General features: G+C 38.6%; 1 protein-coding gene across 6 annotated transcripts in view; it reads left to right on the forward strand.

Annotated features, from left to right (window-relative positions):
• Positions 1-1834: 1834 nt before the first annotated feature.
• Positions 1835-18486, forward strand: part of Gpcpd1 (glycerophosphocholine phosphodiesterase 1) — a 54451-nt gene continuing 37799 nt past the window's right edge. For 2 of the 6 annotated variants that reach the window (XM_020178160.2, XM_020178165.2), the window contains exons 1-4: positions 1835-2034; positions 7613-7683; positions 9585-9681; positions 14139-14223. In XM_020178160.2, the coding sequence (XP_020033749.1) occupies positions 7635-7683; positions 9585-9681; positions 14139-14223 (231 nt within the window). In that variant the 5' untranslated portion in view covers positions 1835-2034; positions 7613-7634. Of the gene's footprint in view, positions 2039-7612; positions 7684-9584; positions 9682-14138; positions 14224-18486 lie in introns of those variants that run through there. The other 4 variants (XM_074074385.1, XM_074074386.1, XM_020178161.2 and 1 more) reach the window with 3 other exon arrangements.

An 18486-nucleotide genomic window follows, 5' to 3' on the forward strand; every position in this document is an offset into this window, starting at 1 on the left:
TGCCATGGTATTTTGCATATCCTTCCTTATTTATAATGCCTGGTACAATGTAAATGCTAGGTAAATAATGGTTACACTTATATTACTTATGGAATGATGAGAAGAAAAAGAAGTTTGCATTCAGTACAGATGCAATTTTTTTTCTAACTTTTTTCTTTTTGGCAGTACTGAGGTTTGAAGGCAGGGCCTTAGAGGTTGCTAGGCAGGTGCTCTACCACTTGAAGCATACCCCCATTGTTCAGCTCTGGTCTCTGCCTTCTGAATATGTGGTATTATGTTACTTAGTTCACTCCCACACCTGGTCCCTATTTGATTGACTACTTTTGATCTGTGCTTGGTTGAAATCTGCATATGCAGAATCCAAGGATATGGAGGGACAACCATAATTCTGTTATTTAAAGAGGATTTAGGGAAGGAGCATGGGTTAGGTCTATCATCTTGCATAATAAACATGGGGGCTAAGTGGCTCAAGGGGTAAGAGCGCCTGCCTGGAAAGCATGAGGCCCTGAGTTCAAACCCCAGTGCTGCCAAAAGAAAAAAAAAAAGTTGAGTTATAAACATGGGGCAAATAATAGCTTGACTAAAATGGTGGTTACAGGAAAGTAAAGATCTACTATAAACATTTAAAGGAAGCAAACTCTTAGGAAAAAATTCATCACTGAAATATGACTAACAGCAAGGAATGAAATCAACTCCACTCTCTTAGGAAATGTACAACAGCAGACCTTAACAGGTAACGGTACATAATTAGGAGAAAACTTTAACTTCTTGAGAAATTTGGGATTAAAATAAGAGTCACTGAACAGAACAAAACAAAAACCATTGCATCCTGTGCTTAGCAAAAAGCAGCATTTAATAATTATTAACTGAATGAACAGCATTGTCAGAAATGCTCTGGGATCTAATCCAAGGTCAAATATTAAATGTGGCTGCAAACAATCTGATTTATAATACTAGAAGCTCTGTCAAAAAAAGAGCTCCCCTATGCCAAACCCATTCGCAATTCGAGCCTTCATTATGGGAGGCTAACACCTTCCCCAAAGGTTGTTCTTTTAAATTTCCAACATCTCACTTAATTTATATGGAGTATGGTAATATAATTTTGAGTACTGTTTTTGGAAGGGGGCGCGGTACTGGAGTTTGAACTCTGGGCTTCACTTGCTAGGCAGGCCCTCTACCACCTGAGCCAATCCACCAACCCCTAATTTTACATTAGCTAAAAGGGATGTCTTGGGGGAGGCGAGGAGCAGGAAGGGTTTGCGGTCTCAGGCCATCCCTGGGCAAAAGAGAAAATGCTTTCAAACATTCGTTTGCCTACCAATAACCTTGAGACGTTGCTAAAGGCAGATCTGATTATAGGTTGAAGTCTGGGGTTAGGCGAGTCCTGCAGCTGCTGGTAGGCCGTACTTTGCATTCCAATGGTATGAACTCTCAACCTCTTTAGGTGTCTCTCAGGTTTAATGGTTCAACCCTAGGGACTGTTGCTTTGTAAAAAGCTAAGGAAGTTTTCAGAATGCGTCAGGCCTGCTAATCCCCCTTTATTTTAAAATAGGGAGTAATAGCTGCAATTAGGAATTGAGCTTCTGCCTCCACACCTGGTAGTCCCTAAGACTTTGGGGAACCACCGTACGCATCCGCTACCAAGAAGGCGACGTGGAACCCCGGGATGCCCGGCCACTGTCGGCCACCGTTGCTGGCCCTTGGCAGGAACGCTTGGCGCCCCGCCCCTCCCCGCCCCCCGACCACACGCGCGACCGCTGATTGGCCTGGAGGGCGCCGGGCGTGACGTCAGGCCCCGCCCCGCCGTCCTCCAGCCCCGCCCCACAGGGTGGCCTGGCAGTTTGGTCTGGAGCAGCTGAAACCGGTTTGAGCGGAGGCTTCCTGCTGCTCGGTGCTGCTGCTTGCCGCCTGGAGGAGCGCTGGTGAGGCGCGGAAAGCGGCCGCCCGGCTTCTCGGCCCTCAGCTCTTGCTCTCGTTCGCGGGCTCGCCGCCGAGCGTTGGCGACGCGGTGCGGACCCGCTGACTAGCGGAGCGGTAGGTGAGGCGGGTGGCGGGCAGCGGGCGGGCCAGGAGCTCGGTGCGGGGCCGCGGCGGCTTCTCACGTGGCGGGTCGAAGTGTCAGGGCGGACGTGGCTGGGCGGGAGCGCGGGCCGAGCGAAGGAACGACTGACGGACGGATGGACGGGCGGGCGGGGTCCCCCAGCCCTGGCGGGGCGCCGCGGGGAAGCACGGCGGCCTTGACGTTCGCCTCGGTTAAGTCGGCGAGCAGGGTGCTTTATTCCACCTTGTTCGCTGTCACCATTCTGCCTGGGGCTTCGTTCCCTTCTGGAGAATAGTTGGGGTCGGAGTTTATGGGACCACCAGAATATACAGAGTAGCAAATGAAGGAACAAAGAAAGAAACAAAATGCAATTGCCGCTCCCGAGGGGCGCCTGGCACCGCACTCCCGCGCCCACCACAGCTGCGGGAAACTCATAGCGTTTTGACAACTGCTGATTTTCCTGTATTGCCTGGAAATAGTGACCACAGAAGAGAACTTACGGTGGCAGAGTAAAAATTGATAGGTGCAAGTCTTGGGTGCCTGTGCAATTCAGCCTCATGCCAAGGAACCACAGTGCTTATTTTCCTACGAGTGTTCCTATTCTGTTCCAGTTCCAAAACTACTGCTCCCTTTCTCTCCTAAGCTCTGCTCGTCCCGGAGCTCCTCCAGCTGCCCTGATGACTGTAGGGGAGGAAAGTCCCCATCTGCCCACTCCCCTGTCACTGCCCCTTTGCAAAGGAGACCAGGCTTGAATTCTGTCTTGCCGTGTAGAGAATTCTTTCACCTCGAGGCAGCTCTGGGGGTCTGAGGTTTGTACTAACTTACACGGAGGAGCTGATTGAGGCGAGCAGGATGTTTGGATCAGATGGGGTTTTTTTTCAGTCTTCTGTCGCCCTCCGGGTTTCTGTCCCACTGCTACCCACTTTTCTCTGCTGCTACCCACTTTACTCTTCTGCTGCTGCTTGCTACATTCCTGATAGTTACTACATAACTAAAATACATGCTTAGTGTTCGGATACAAAAAAAAAAAAAAACAGATTAAACAGGTAAAACTGCACATGGCCTAGTCCAAAATCAAGAAGGAAGGAAAACTAATGTTCTGGACAAAATTTAAATATACAGAGTAAGATACAGGAAAATTGAAAATTGGACGCAGAAATAATGAGCACAAAAGACAGTTCAATTTAATATGTGCAAAAAGTAGGTTGAGGAATCAAATCTTTGTATCTGGAAAAATGTTACCGCATTCTTTAGAAAGTTGATCAAGGAACTTTGCTTAATGAAATCTACTCCAGAAATGCTTTTGTAGTGAGTCCATTAATGTCTACAAATGTTTGATTAAAATACTGGCTTAAAGTATACAGAGGTTAGAAATGTGGTTATGATGATCCTCCACCAACTCAAGGAGAAGTTAATGTGGGCATTTCACAATTCATACATTACTTTATTATAGCTAGTGACAAGGAGGTAAGCTGCTGGAGTCTAGAAAAGAGCAAGAAGAACTGGAAACAGCTTTTTTCCTTGCAAAATTTGAAGGAAAACTGATGTTCTTTTTGGCTAGAAATGCACACATTTCAGCTAAAAATAAATACCTTCAGTGTCAGCTCTAAGCTCTAAACTTTGGTTTTCTCCTTTTTGGTTCCCAAGCTGTAAACCAGTTAAGGGCTTGGTGCTGGGTAAGTTTACTGGACAACAAGAATTGAGTAAAATTTATTTTGTCAGCTAGTGGGAACTCTGAAAAATTGATATAAATAAATTACAATGTCACTTAGCAAATTGAGTCTTTTAAAAATGTTAAAATAGTGTTAAATACTAAGCCATCTCAGATGCGAGTGCTCTTTAGTATTTGTCTTTTAAAACGTGCAAAGTGAATGTTAAATTGAAAAACAGAACAAAAGCCTGTCTTGAGGTGTAGCCTGTACATGAGGTAATAGGTGGATTGGTTCAATTTTCTGTACATGTGCATACAATGACTATAGCATTTTCATTTTACTCTTGTCAACTATGTGTATCTAGAAGACCTCTCCCAAGACAAAAATAAAGCAAAATAAACCAAAAAAAAAAAAAAAAAAAAAAAAAAGGAAGATGAAGACCTCCTCCCTCCAAGTTGGGGTGATTTTTGCTTGTTTAAAAGAGGAAGAAGTACAGGTGGATGTATAAATTTTGAGTTTCACAGTAGAACAGTTTTTACTTTGTCACTGCTGTTTTAGTGCACCAGAATTTTGGCCTCTGTCCATAATCAGGTAAACTGCCACCGAAGTAGTTCCCTGGCTGTCACTTGGTATAGTATTGAATTTTCAAGGGGTGGAAATTGAACTAGATTGTTTGACTTTTGGCAATTCAAGTGGAAGATGATGCTTTGTTGACTTTTGGGGAGTGACTGTGCTTGTGTATATAGCTTTGTATGTACATTTACTGCAGCTGTTTGCTGCCAAGTTACTGTAGCCACTTCATGAACAACTTTAGGGATGAAAAGCTCAATTTTAATAATCAGTTGATTTCCCTTTTAAATTTGCATGGTTCTTGTTTGTCTTAACATAGTAGAAATTTAGAGATAGTTTTGTACCAGCTGCTGGTTTTAGTACATATGAGTAATTGCATCTGTTTTTCTTTAAATTGGTTGAATTAGTTATTTAAAATTGATCAACAATTAGCTGACTACCAACTATGTAATTATGTAGATGAGATTTTCCTTTGTTGAGAATTGTGGCAGTAAACACTGTGAAAGTACAAATTACAGTTTTAAGACTGAGGTTGGCTATTCAGCCATTTTGCAGGCTGATGATGGGATTTTGACTGTCTCTTGAAATTCAGTAGGTTAAAAGCCAAACTTTTGGTAGCCAACGTACAGTCTCATTTTGATATGACCTAGATATATTACATGTAAGATTGCAGTGTTTCAATGAACTATTTTATTTGGCAGAAAATTCTCAACTCTTGGGGTGGTGTACTCAGCTTCATATTAAATGTCATTTTAAAAGATTATTGTTAACATTCGGATAACACTAGTGAGGAGTAATAATCTAGAACTATTGTTAATTTAGGAATGTTCTTTGTTAGTTCCAGAACTGGATGTATGTATGTTAAATAGATCATGTTTACTCTTAGATACAAATTTAAATAAGTACCTTAGAAATTATGTTGATCAGGACAGGTTTTCTCCAGTGCAGAGTCTTGGATGTTTTAACTGAAATGGTACAGTTGCCAAATAGAAAATTCTTTTTTAAAAACCTTTTTATTAGTATAAAGTAGTTGTACAGGGTTTCATTGTGACATTTTCATATTAAACATAAAATTCTTAATCCCAGTACAACATGAACACTACACTGACTGGTTGTCTTGTTTTATTTATATATATCTTATTATATTTTATACATTTATAGTATATATTTTCAGCATTATAATTTATGTAAATGTGATGATGCATAGTTTGTAGCTAATACTGAGCTTCAACTCTTGATCCTACTTAGAGCTCTCTATAGATATTATAGATTGAGTTTCTGAACCTCAGCCCTATTGGTAATTGGAGCTGGACATTTTCAGAGGACCATTCAGTACATTGTATGGTGCTTGGCAGCACTCCAGGCCACTACCCACTAGATTCTGGGAGCATCTCTCCCAGTTGTAACAAACAAAAAATGCCTCCTGACATTACTGAATATCCCCTGGAGGGCAAAATTGCCTTTGGTGAGAACCACTGATATAGATCTATCTGTCTTGACCCAGTGTGGTTAACTGCTGGGTACAAGTATTTATTAAATGACCATTGCAGAGTTATGTATGTGTTCAGGATGGGGAAGGGAGCAAAGGAGAAATAGGAGAATGACTAGCTATGAAAATTACTTTAGGAATGTTTTATAAAATAATTTGTAAATACAAATAAAATTTAGCTAATTAATGGACATGAGCAGAATGAAGACATTATTGACAGTCTTTTAAGGAGTCTTGGTGGATTTGTGTGCAAAAGCCTTTTTGGAGGTGTTGGAGAAGTTATATAGAATATGTGTACTTATGTAGAGTATGAGTTCTTTCTTTAAACGATATAACTATCTTGAGGTGAGTATAAATATTTAGATGTATATGCTTAAGGCAATTTCTTGTCTTCCCTCAGTTATTTGAGTTAGGGGATGGTAAAACAGATTTGTTTGGCTGAGGAGGCTGGAAGAAAAGAAAAAAAAATTAGAGGATAAAGCAGTAAAGGACCTGTAAATAATCAGAGTGATTGCAAGTCAGGGATGTGGGGGAAAATATTCTAATTGACATAAAGTGCATTACTGGGAAGAGATTTAGAAGCCAAAATACAGGTAGGAGATCTACAGTTTTGAATGAAGTTGGTAACTGGAATGAGTGGCATTGATGCAAGATCAATTAGAATCAGTAGGATTTGGTAATAGATTATAGTTGAGACTCTAATAAATTTGAACCCTGTAGAACTTGAGTAATGATGTCTCCAATCAAGAGAAAAATCTGACCTATTCCTGGGGGAAGATTTTTTGTGTGTGTGTACTTAGTTACACTATTTATTAAAAGCAGATTCTTAACCTTGTTGCAAAATGTAACTAGTTTGCTTCATTGAGTGGTACTTAAGTTCTTTGATTGTTTCCTTGTTATTAAACCAGTCAAGCATTTTTCTAACTATAGTTTTTCTCAAACCTCCATCATAACATGAGCCTGGTCAGGAAAGATAGGTTGCATTCAAAACAGCTTTTTATCAGAAGAGAAAGTTATATATTGTGGCAAGAGAATCTTGACTTACAAAACAAACAAACAAAAAAACTTGACATTTTTGTTTTGAATTATTTCTGATTCATACACTTACAAGTTTGTAACAGAAAGCCTTAAATCTTGCTATATACTTTCTAATTAAAATGTAGTTATTTCACATATGTACAGGAAAGCAACGTGAGTAAACTCCCTGTATAGCTATTCTTATCTCAACTAGCAGAAACCCTTGGTCATTCCTATTATTGGGTATACTCTCTCTTCAACAAAATTAGAGATAAGGGCAAAATAGTTTCTGCCTGGTAGCGGGGTGGGGGGGGGACGGGAGAAGAGGGGAGAAATGACCCAAACATTGTATGCACATGTGAATAAAAGAAATTTTTAAAATGTAGTTATTTATGTAGAAGATTCTTATACATAATCTTTTGCTCATAATTGAGATTCATTTTCATTTTAACCTCTCCTGCATCAAAGTTATTTTTTTAAAAACACCCAGCATGAACTACCAGGATATTACTGTTTTCAAAAACATATTCAATACTAGAAGCAGAATATATATAGTTTTTTTCTTTTCTTTTCTTTTTTGACTATACTGGGGCTTGAACTCAGGGCCTACACCTTGAGCTACTCCACCAGCCCTTTTTTGTGAAGAGTCTTTTTGAGATAGGGTCTCACAGAACCATTTGCCCGGCTGGCTTCAAACCGCAATCCTCCTGATCTCTGCCTCCGGAGTAGCTAGGATTACAGGCGTGAGCCGCCGGCACCCGGCTAACTTGTTTCTTGATGATAACTATGTGATGTTATTGTTTTCATGTACTGAAGATGACAATTTTTAATTTTTCTTCCTAGCAAGAATCCTAAAATCAGAAGAATGACACCTTCTCAGGTTACCTTTGAAATAAGAGGAACTCCTTTACCAGGTATTGTAAAGTTTTACTTTAAAACAATGTCTTAAAATAAGTGCACATTTTTTCTTAATCTGGATTATTAGAGTGGCATGTTTTTAACTTTGTCAGAAGTGTGCTTACAGCATAGCAAACTCAAGGGGAAAAATCCCTCAAATAGTATCTTCACTGCAGTAGAAGGAAGTATTCTGTGCTGAATGTGGGGAGTGGGGAGTATAGGGAGAGGGTGAAGTTGGAAGGAACAAGTAAAAAGAGTATGGGAAGATGCTCTTTGCAAATCCCTTTAGTTAGTATTCAAGTCTTTAGTAAATGAGGGCTAATTAGGAGAAAGGTCTGTTGGTTCTAGTGAAAAAGTTTCCTTTCTTTCAGAAGCCATATTTCTAGGAATAGCCAGTGCAAGTTTCATTCTTTCCATTTAAGGTATACCTTTTTTTTTTTTTTTGTAAGAGTAAGTAGTAGGAGTTTGTCATGAGCCAACTTTTTTTTTTTTCATTTTTCTTTTATTATTCATATGTGCATACAAGGCTTGGTTCATTTCTCCCCCCTGCCCCCACCCCCTCCCTTACCACCCACTCCACCCCCTCCCGCTCCCCCCCCTCAATACCCAGCAGAAACTATTTTGCCCTTATCTCTAATTTTGTTGTAGAGAGAGTATAAGCAATAATAGGAAGGAACAAGGGGTTTTGCTGGTTGAGATAAGGATAGCTATACAGGGCATTGACTCACATTGATTTCTGTGCGTGGGTGTTACCTTCTAGGTTAATTCTTTTTGATCTAACCTTTTCTCTAGTTCCTGGTCCCCTTTTCCTATTTGTCATGAGCCAACTTGCATTTGGATTCAGTTAACTTTTTTTAAATGAAGACCTTCTGCATACTTATCTCCAAGAAATAGTAGACTTCTGCTAAAAACACAAAATTTAGAAAGCAAAGGTGCCTGGTACAGTGACTCACTCCTGTAATCTCAGCTTTGAGGGAGGTGGAGGGAGGTGGAGACTGGGAGGATCACTGTTCCGGGCCAGCCTTGGCAAAAAGTTATCAAGACCCCTATCTCAACCAGTAAGCCAGAGATGGTATCTTGTGCCTGTGGCCTCAGCTCTGCAGGAGGCACAATTAGGAGAATTGTGCCAGCCTGGGCAAAAATTCCATACCCTACCTGAAAAATAAAGAACTGGGGGTGTGGCCTAGCATAAGATCTGTAGTTTCAACCCCAGTACCATGAGGGCCGGGGCGCAGAATTATTGATGAGAAGTGTTCAGGTGAAGTGATAGTCATTATTTTAGTGAGAAGTCCTAGATTTCTTGCTACATAAGTCTTTGTTTCAAGGGTTTTTAAATTGCCTTGCTGCCATCCCAATGATAATGTTCTTAATCTTTAGCTTGTCAACAGCCACTCCTTTAGTTCTCAGAAGATGTTGGTTAATATTTTGTTAGAATATTTACATGCATTTAGTGTTTGCATCTTTAATTGGAAGCTGCCTTCAGGGGACTGTGGCTTGGTCAGTTTGTTTCTTAAGTACTTTTTACTGGCTCATTAGGTAATTGAACAAATGAAGAAAAGTTCACTCCTGGCCTTCCCTCTTTCCTCTGCCTTTGGTTCTAGAGAGGTGAGTGAAATTAACAGGCAGATGTTAGTGTGGTCTCTTGGTCAAACCCAGATCTCCAGTGAGGGTCTTCAATCTTGGATAAAGGAGACTCCAAAGTCAGTTGAACCAGTGCAATTGACTACTCTTTTTTTTTTTTTTTTAAGTTTTATTTTGTTTTGGATGTACTAGGGTTTGAACTCAGGGCCTCATACTTGCTGGGCAGGCACTCTACCGTTTGAGCCACTCTACCAGCTTGACTGCTCTTTTCTTGCCTCCTGAAATTAAAATTTGAAACTACCGTACTTGGAAAAGACTAATTGTTCTGTTTCTTTAGGAGAGGTCTTTGCTGTGTGTGGAAGCTGTGATGCCTTGGGAAACTGGAATCCTCAGAATGCTGTAGCTCTTCTTCCAGAGAATGAGACAGCTGAAAGGTGAGCGGGGAAACATCAGGTTACAGAGTCATTGCGACGTTCACATTGTAAACTCATTTACGTCATTTTTCTTTAGTATTTATTTATTTATTAATTATTTAGTGGACTGGGGTTTTTTTTTTTTTTTTTTTTTTGGGGACTGGGGTTTGAACTCAGGGTCTCACACTTGCTAGGCAGGTGCTCTACCACTTGAGCCATGCCCCCAGCATTTTCTCTTTTCTTTTCTTTTTTGGTAGTACAAAAAACTTGAACCCAAGGCCTCACTTTTGATAGGCCTTCAAAAAGTTCACTTTTTGAAGTGCTCTACCACTTGAGCCACTCCACCAGCCCACATTTTAACTTTAGTTATTTTTCATATGGGGCCTGGCACTTTTGCCTGCATGGGCTGGTCTGCAGTCCTCCTGTTTATTCTTTCTAAGTAGCTGGCATGATAGTATGCACCACCAGATCCACCATAGTTGTTGGAGTGGGGTTCCAATAACTTTTAACCAGGTTGACCTCAAACTACTAGAATAACTGGATGTATTATAGGTGTAAGCCACCATGCTGGCCAACCACTTAAAACTCCTGAGTGGTTCTTTTGATACCATATTTTTCACCTTTGATACCATATTTATCACTTTCATATTTAAAACAAAATTTAGGTTATATCTTTTGACTTCTTGATTTGGTGGTGGTAGTGGTGGATCCCCCCTCCTCCCCCCACTAGCAATACTGGGGTTTGAACTCAAGGCTTATACTTTCAGCCACTCCACCAGCCATTTTTTGTGTTTTTTTCAAGATAGGGTCTTGGTTAACCCCTGCTGGCTTCAAAATGTGATCTGCCTGATCTCTGCCTCCTGAGTAGCTAGGATTACAAGCATCTCCTGGTTTTTGTTTTGTTTTGGTGATTCTGGGGATTGAGCCAAGGGCTTCAAACATGCTAAACATGTGCTCTACCACTGAGCTGTGTCCCCAGCCCTCAGTACTTTTTTTTTTTTCTTCCTATTTTGTTTTTGGTGTTAATAGGATTGAACTTGGCCTGTGCTTGCTGGGCAAGCACTCTTACCATTTGAAATACACTACAGCCCTTAGTACATATTCTTGAAATAGATCTAATTTTTGTTTCCAGCTATGAAATTTTTTTCCTGAAGTGTATGTTATTAAGAGGAACGGAGAGTAGAACATATACTTGGACATCTTGACTAACATAAAGAATTGGTTAACATAAAGAAATGGATTCATTAATAGCATTAATTACAGCACTAAATTTAGTCCAGTTGCAGTGGTCTAGGGAAGGGGAGATCTGGGTGTTGATCAACAATACGCAGTTAACTGTAATCTTGGGCAGAACTAATGACTCTAGGCTTCAGTAGAACCAGTAAATGTCAACAAAAGTAGCATTTAACAGCTTGTGGAAGTGTTACTATTGATCGTCCCAAGAAGATACAAGTTTAGGTGATTAAGACTTTTTAGGCTCAAATTTAATTTTCCTGTGAGTGGTTGCCACTAAAAGTATGGTGTGGACCAAACTTTTTATGAATCTATGAAATGAAAAATATGAAAATTGAGAGTAAGCACTTAGTGATTTTTATAGGAATTTAACATCGTTGGGGCATTTGTACATGTCACTGTGGACGCATCTCATTGATCTAGGTGTGTAGACCAGAATTATTGGATACCAGACATGGGTAAAACAACCAAGAAAACAAAAACTGGTTCTCTTTAGCAAATGGTTTGAAGAGCAGTAATGGCAGTGGCATGGAAAACAACAAAGGAAAGTGAACCAGTACAATAATATGAGCTTAGGAAAGAAAACAAACACCCCTTTTCCTATTTGTCAGTAGTGGGACACATTGACAATAGGACATACTGACTGCCAATCCTCAGCTGCTTTTATAAGTAGAGTCTATTGGTAAATTGCATGTGTGTGTACACACATTCTTTCTAGACTTAGCAGGGACAAAATTTTCATCCCTTTCAAGTGGCTATTTTTCACCTTGGTTTCCAGATCAACCACTTCTGTGTGAAGTAAAACCTCATGTCTTTTTTGGGAGTGAGGGGGTTATGTCTCTATGTTAACCCAGGCTGATCTTGAACTCCTGGGCTTAAGTGATCCTCAGCCTCCTGGATAGCTGGGACTGCTGTGGACTGAGGGACTAGCCACCACACCTTGCCCCTTCTCATGTTTTTCTGAACTTGCTCCTAAAGTACACCCCAGTTGTCATAAGTTGATTTTCACCAACTTGGTCAAAAGTGATGAAGTGATGTAAACAGAAGGAGACAGTACTTAATCTACTGAACTTTAAGAGATCAGCTGATGTACACTTAAATAGAGTTGATGCATATATAGCAGACGAATAGTGCTTCACAGGGAGAAAGGAAGTACTTTTCAAGAGAATCTCTGCTTTTAGATGATGTTCTTGTGATTTAGAATTTTTTTTTTTTTTTTAGGATTTCATCGTATTCTATCTCTGAGACCTCTATGACCCTCTTGTTCAGTTTTTTTTTGGTGGGACTGGGGTTTGAACTCAGGGCTCCCTGTTTGCAAAGCAGGTGCTGTACCTCTTGAGCCATGCCTCCAATTTATTTCACTCTGGTGGTGAAATGGTGTTTTGTAAATTATTAGCTAGGGCTTGCCACAAACTGCAGTCCTCCCTATCTCAGCCTCTCAAGTAGCTATGATTACAGACATCAGTCACCTGTCCCAGACCTTGTTCCCAGCCTTGTTCAGTCTTTTTCAGCCTCCTTATAGCTGTCCATACTGTGTGGCAGCCAGAGCTCTATTGGGCTTTTTTTTTTTTTTTCTACTTATAGATATAAGTCAAAGGTTGTGGTATTGTTTACTAATGAGGCTGAGGATGTGGGTCACTTGTGATTTTAATGCTCTCTTTGCATATCTTAAGATATTTTGGGTTTTCTTAAACAGAGAAAGCACATCAGAACTTTGAAAAAATATGCATGTCTAGATTCTCTTTCTGGATATTGAGAAGTAGTGGATAAAAAGAGACTTTAGGATGTTTTCGAAGCTTAACTCCTAATTCTGTACATCTGAAGCTACTTTCAAATACTAGGGCTGACTTTGTGGATGAGATAGTTTGGGAAATTTGTGTTTAAGTTTTTCTTTTAATTATTATTTTGTGGTAGAGATGAGTGGAGTGAGTTTGCCTGGAGTCCTGTGTAGAAGAGGATTCTGAGCTTATCAGAGAATTAGGACACATGTGCCAAGCATTTGCTATTCTTGCTTTATAGCAGTGATTTGCTACCAACCATATGTATCTAAATGGCCTGTGAAGTTTTATCAAGATCTGCATGACCTGAGACCCAAGAAAGCAGAATCTCCCAGGGGAGACCTGGTGCATATGTATGTTATTGCCAGATTTGCCTGATTGGTGAAGCCAGGACTGTGGCTGGCAGCTGGTTGTGAATACTGTGTTAGGATCCAAGATTGAATCAGAATGAAGATGATGCCTGTTTTGGTGAGCCAGGTGGGGAGCAGTGTTAGCCATCCAGTATCGTAGAATATTTGGAGCTGCTGGTTATTTGCCAAAGTACTCATGCTAAAGTAATGATTGGATAATGGTCTGTGACAGTGGCTCAGTCACTGAGGAGGCTTGTTAAAATACAGACTACTGAGCCTCTACCCCTAGAGTTTCTAATTCTGTGGGTCTGTGTGGGGTCTGAGAATTCTCACTTTTAGCAGGCTCTCAACTGATACTGATGCTCCCAGGACCACACTTCAGATATCATTGTCTTGGCATTAGAAGCTGAAAATCAATTAAAATCATTTTAAAATCAATTAAAATCATGAATTGTAATGAATTCTTTAATTGTGAAGCAACTGTTAAGCCAAAACTTTAGTTTCTGTTAGAACAGCATATTTCAGAGGAAAACATTGAGTTGAAACAAGTTACAGATACTGATTGCTTGGCTGGGGGAATAGTCAAAACCTAGGCAAAACAGTTAAAGAACAGAGAACAGTTGGGTTTATGAGTATAATTTGCAGTGTTCAATCCCCACTTGTAACCTACAGGCCTTGGTCTCACTGCCTTTTAGCAACCATATAAAGCCCTTGCTGAGTAGAAGGTAAGAAGGTTCTGACACGGGCTTCCATCTTTGTACTACTTGAAATTTTCTGGAGTTACTAAGCTTGTTTCTTCTATCATTTAGTTCTCAGCTGATGGTTCTTCCTCACTTTACTCCAGAGCCTCCTTCAAAACTTGCAGTATATCTTGTTTGCTTATTTGTCTATCCATGCAAGAAAGAGAGCTCCTTGAAGATGGGGGCTGTGCACTATTTATATCATTGTGTTCCCCCTTCCTATTGTAGGGTAAAATCATGGGTAGAAAAAAAATAAGTGATATTGTTCACAGAACTTATCTGAGAAATTGTGAATTATGAAGTCTTTGTACATTTTTTATATTAATGCTGTGCTTTTGATTTTTACCCATCCCCTCCACTCCGCCCCACCCCGCCAGCATGTTGTGGAAAGGAACAATTGCACTCAGTAGAGGAGTATCAGTTCAGTATCGCTACTTCAAAGGGTGCTTTTTGGAACCAAAGGTATGTTTTCTTTATCTAGTTTCCAATTTGCTTAGCACTTTCAAAAGCAACTAGTCTAAATTTGAAAACATTTAAAAGATTATGTTTTGGTCAAATAAGGAAAAGAACTCTCAATAACATTTTAGTACCAAAATAACAAGTAAGTAACAACTTCAGAGGCAGATATTGTCTGCCATTTCTTAAGACTAATAGTAAGTATGTTCTGCAATTTTTTTAAATCATGAAATTGGTTTTAATGATAATGTGCTTTATAGGTATGCATTTTCTATAACTTTGTAAACTAGTGATTAGTTAAAAAGGGTGTTTTTGTTTTGTTTTATTTTCCTATGTGGCATAAATACCTTTTGAGGAATATAGCCATCTTTAAGTGAGTAATTTTGTTTTGCTTTGTTTTTTTAAATTTTCAGCAGCCACTAATTTAATGGCTTGCATTGTTTTAACTCTTAACAAAAATGAAGTGATTCTTCTTTGAGTTTTCCGTAGATGGTATGGATTGGCCAGGATCTTTTCTGAAGGCCTTTGGAATGTCTATTAATTCTCAATCTGCCTGTTTGCAATGATTTATTCTTTTGGGATTGTTTTCGCTTTTAGAAAAGGAGAAAAGATGATTCTTTTCTTTAGTCTACAGATACTTATTTACTGAAAGGATTCTTTTTCTTCTGTTTTTTAACTTTCACACACTTGGGCTGCATGTGAACAAGGGTTTAGGCAGGGGTCTAAGAAATAAAATATGAATTAAACCTTTTTTTTTTTTAAAGAAATATTTCCCTTGGGTGTCATGGAATAGTTTTGTCACATGTGAAAAACGCAAGCAGCCACTTCATTCCCTAGCCACCAGTATAAAAGGAAAACTGACAAACCCACTTCAGCTGTCTTTTGCACCTATTACTTTTTTTATTCCAAGAATATTTTGTAAACACTCAGTAATTGGGCTTAAATTACATAATGGTTGATTATTGTGTTGGCTTATCTTGACACTAGTCTCACTTAAACAACCTAAGAAAAAAAGCATCTTATTTATTTGGCGTTAGGGTTACACATCATGGTAAGATTCTTCAATATAAGTTGAATTGTATGTAGATACATAGGTCATAACACTCATGACATTGAAAGTTTGAGACTCCTGGCATACAAAATTTAGTTTTGTAAAATGTGAAATCAACTAAGTTTTACTTGGAAATGAAAATTTGAACAAAGAAAATGTGAGTCCTTTGTGCATAGTTAAGTAAGACTACTGTCAACACGGGTCACATTAAGCCAACCTGTAGTATTTTTGTTTTTCATTGAAAATGTAAAAATTTGAATAGCAAATCAGTCCAAAATGCTTTTTGGAAGAATTGGCAAGAAGTCTGCCTAACAGTAAAAAACAAGTTTTCCCCCTTGTAATACTTGCAAAAGTTTACAGTATGTGTTGGTGAGTGTGTTTCTTTAAGTAGGTGCTTGCTCTGTATCGTGTACACATGTACCGTGTGATGCAGGGGCTGCCACGGTAAGTATGTTTTTCATGGAATAGAGTAAATAGCTACATAAAAATCCATGCATGTGGCTACAGTTTTTTTTTTCCCACATGCCAGCTTAAAGTGACACTTATTTTAAAAGTTGGTGGCGCTTTTTAAATGAAATATTTTTTATATTAGAAGTATTATGAAACTGTCTCAATTGTGCATTGTCAACTGATAGAAATAATGTGCAAGGAATCCTAAACCATAACATGATTTAAACGAATGTTGTACATATTTTATGAATATAAATAATGACAGGAAAGCAAAATACTATTAAAGGCATTAAAAAGCTGAAACATGAGATTAATTTTCCAGTTCACAAGTTTTAGGAGGTAGTTTAACCAGGCAGTTGTAGAAACAAAGCTAAAAATCTTTATTTCTGGACAAGTCATTTGACCTTTAGATTTCAGTTTCTTCATCTGTAAAAAGTTTTGGAAGTATACATTTCTCAGGTCCCTTTTGTTACTAAAATTTTATTGTAAGCAAATGAAATTTTTCTGTTCTTATTTTTTCTTTCATACTTAGCTTTTTTTCTGGCATATTTTAAGTTTAGAAGTTGCATCCTGAAATAATTTTTCTCAGTTTTTCACAGATTTATGTTCTTATTTTCATTATTAATATTATTTTGTGGTACTGGGGATTGAACTCAGGGCCTCGTGGTCTTGCTAGGTAATAGCTATATGTTCTTATAGTTTGTGAAATTAGAATAGGGAATTAAAATATTGAATTTAAAAACTAATTTTTGGACTGTGGATGGGGCACAGTGGGTAGATTGCTTGCCTAACATATGCAAGGCCCTGGGTTTTATTCCCAGTAGTAGTGCAGGGCAGGGCAGGGGTGGGATGATGCGTGCCTGAGGCAGGAGGATATAGTGAGTTTGAGGGTAGTCTGAGGTACATGGTGAGACCCTGTCTCCAAAAAAACCCCCAAAAAAACAAGTAATGGTAATTTTACATATTACCTTATGTAATAAGGTAAACTGTTATCTTATTTAAACCTAGCGAATAAAGGTAGTATGTATTTCTAGAATGAAAACGCTGATAGGAGTTGACAGCTCAGGAACTTCACATCTTCACCAAAGATAATTTTTAATTAACATGTAATTTAAGCTTTTTTTAAAGTCCCTGTCCACTCCCTTTGCTTGTGACTTTTTTATAGTGAAATGTTAGCCATTTTTAAATTGTCTTTTGAAATTCATTTTTGTGACATTTTCATTTATTATGAACTTATATTTTGATCTTAATATCCCTTTATTTTACCTTAAGTCCTTTAATAAAAGAATAAATCATCTCTTAGAGGCAGATAATTGTTCATTTTCAAAATCGCCTTGGTTATTATTTTGTAGAACAATTTCTCAACATACTAAGGTTCTTCTGGATGCTAAGTGGCCTCAGCTGTAAACTTGAGATTTGAACTTCTCAGAGATGCCTTTCAACCCTGCTCCTTTTATTTGAATCATGTCTCAAATAATTTTTCTTATTGGTCATATTAGCAGAAGTGATTTTCAAATAACATTGAGTTTGGCATCATAGGTAGAAATTCTCCGGTCCCCTTTTACATGCAGGCTGTTTCCAAAATCATGGAAAGAAAACTCCTCAGCAACATTTTTAAAAGTTATGTTTGCAAGTAGTGACATTACGTGACTTGCTGGTAATGTTGCTTGCTGGTTTGTTAAAGAAACAAAAATAAAACCCCTGTCTACAAGTTAATCTTTTATTTCTTTCAGTGCTTGATATAGTCTAATTTTTTTTTTTTGGTTGTACTTAGGCTTAAACTCAGGGCCTCATGCTTGCTATTCAGGTGCTCTACTACTTGAGCCATTCCACCAGCCCTATTCTATTTGTTAATAAGCACATTTATAAACATTTCTCATTTCTGTAGTCATCTTGTTTTCTTTCTTACTCTTTTTTTTGGGTGGGGTACAGTACTGGGGATTTGAACTCAGTGCCTCACCCTTGCTAGGTAAGCACTGTAATACTTGAGCCACTCCGCCAGTGGCTGTTTTTCTTTTTTGGAGACCATTCTTGCTTTGTAACCCAGGCTGCCTCAGACTGAATCCTCCTGGCTCAGCTTCCTGAGTTCTGAGATTATAGGCATGTAGCAACACTCCTACCTCAGTTATCTGATTTTAAATATGCTAAATTGTGAAATCACTTTACCAGTATTGTTAATGTAATATTTTCTTGGATTTATATTTTTACTTTTTCCTCTAAAGATAGACATGCACTTTATTCTCAAAGCTTAAAATTGTCACATCCTTTTACAGAACTGTCCTTTTTCTAAGATTTTAAAAAGGGGCTGGGGAATGGCTCAAGTGGTACAGCGCCTTCCTAGCAAGTGTGAAGCCCTGAGTTCAAACCCCAGCACCACCAAAAATAAAAGATTTTGAAGACTGTATTATTATAGTTAGTGGTGCATATTTTAGTGTCATTACTGAGATTTTGAATTTTTTTAAAAGAATGTCATAAAGCTAAAGTTTAAGATTGCCTTCTACAATTTAATGAAGTTGTAGCCCTAAAAGTTTTGGAAATTCAAATGTATTTTAAAACTGGATATTTTTCAATATTATAACCCTTTACCAACATGAATTTGAGGTTTGAATGTTAATAGGTAGTTATAACTCATACCTTCCTTTTGGACTGCTTATCAAATACTTTATTCAAGTCTATGTTATTTTATGGTCTAGGTAGTGTGTTACTAAAATAGATGAGAGTGGAGATGTTAAAATTACTAACAAAGTAGGTTTCCTATCAAATATTTA

The sequence above is a fragment of the Castor canadensis genome, chromosome 5, assembly GCF_047511655.1.
Source record: "Castor canadensis chromosome 5, mCasCan1.hap1v2, whole genome shotgun sequence".
Lineage (NCBI taxonomy): Eukaryota > Metazoa > Chordata > Mammalia > Rodentia > Castoridae > Castor > Castor canadensis.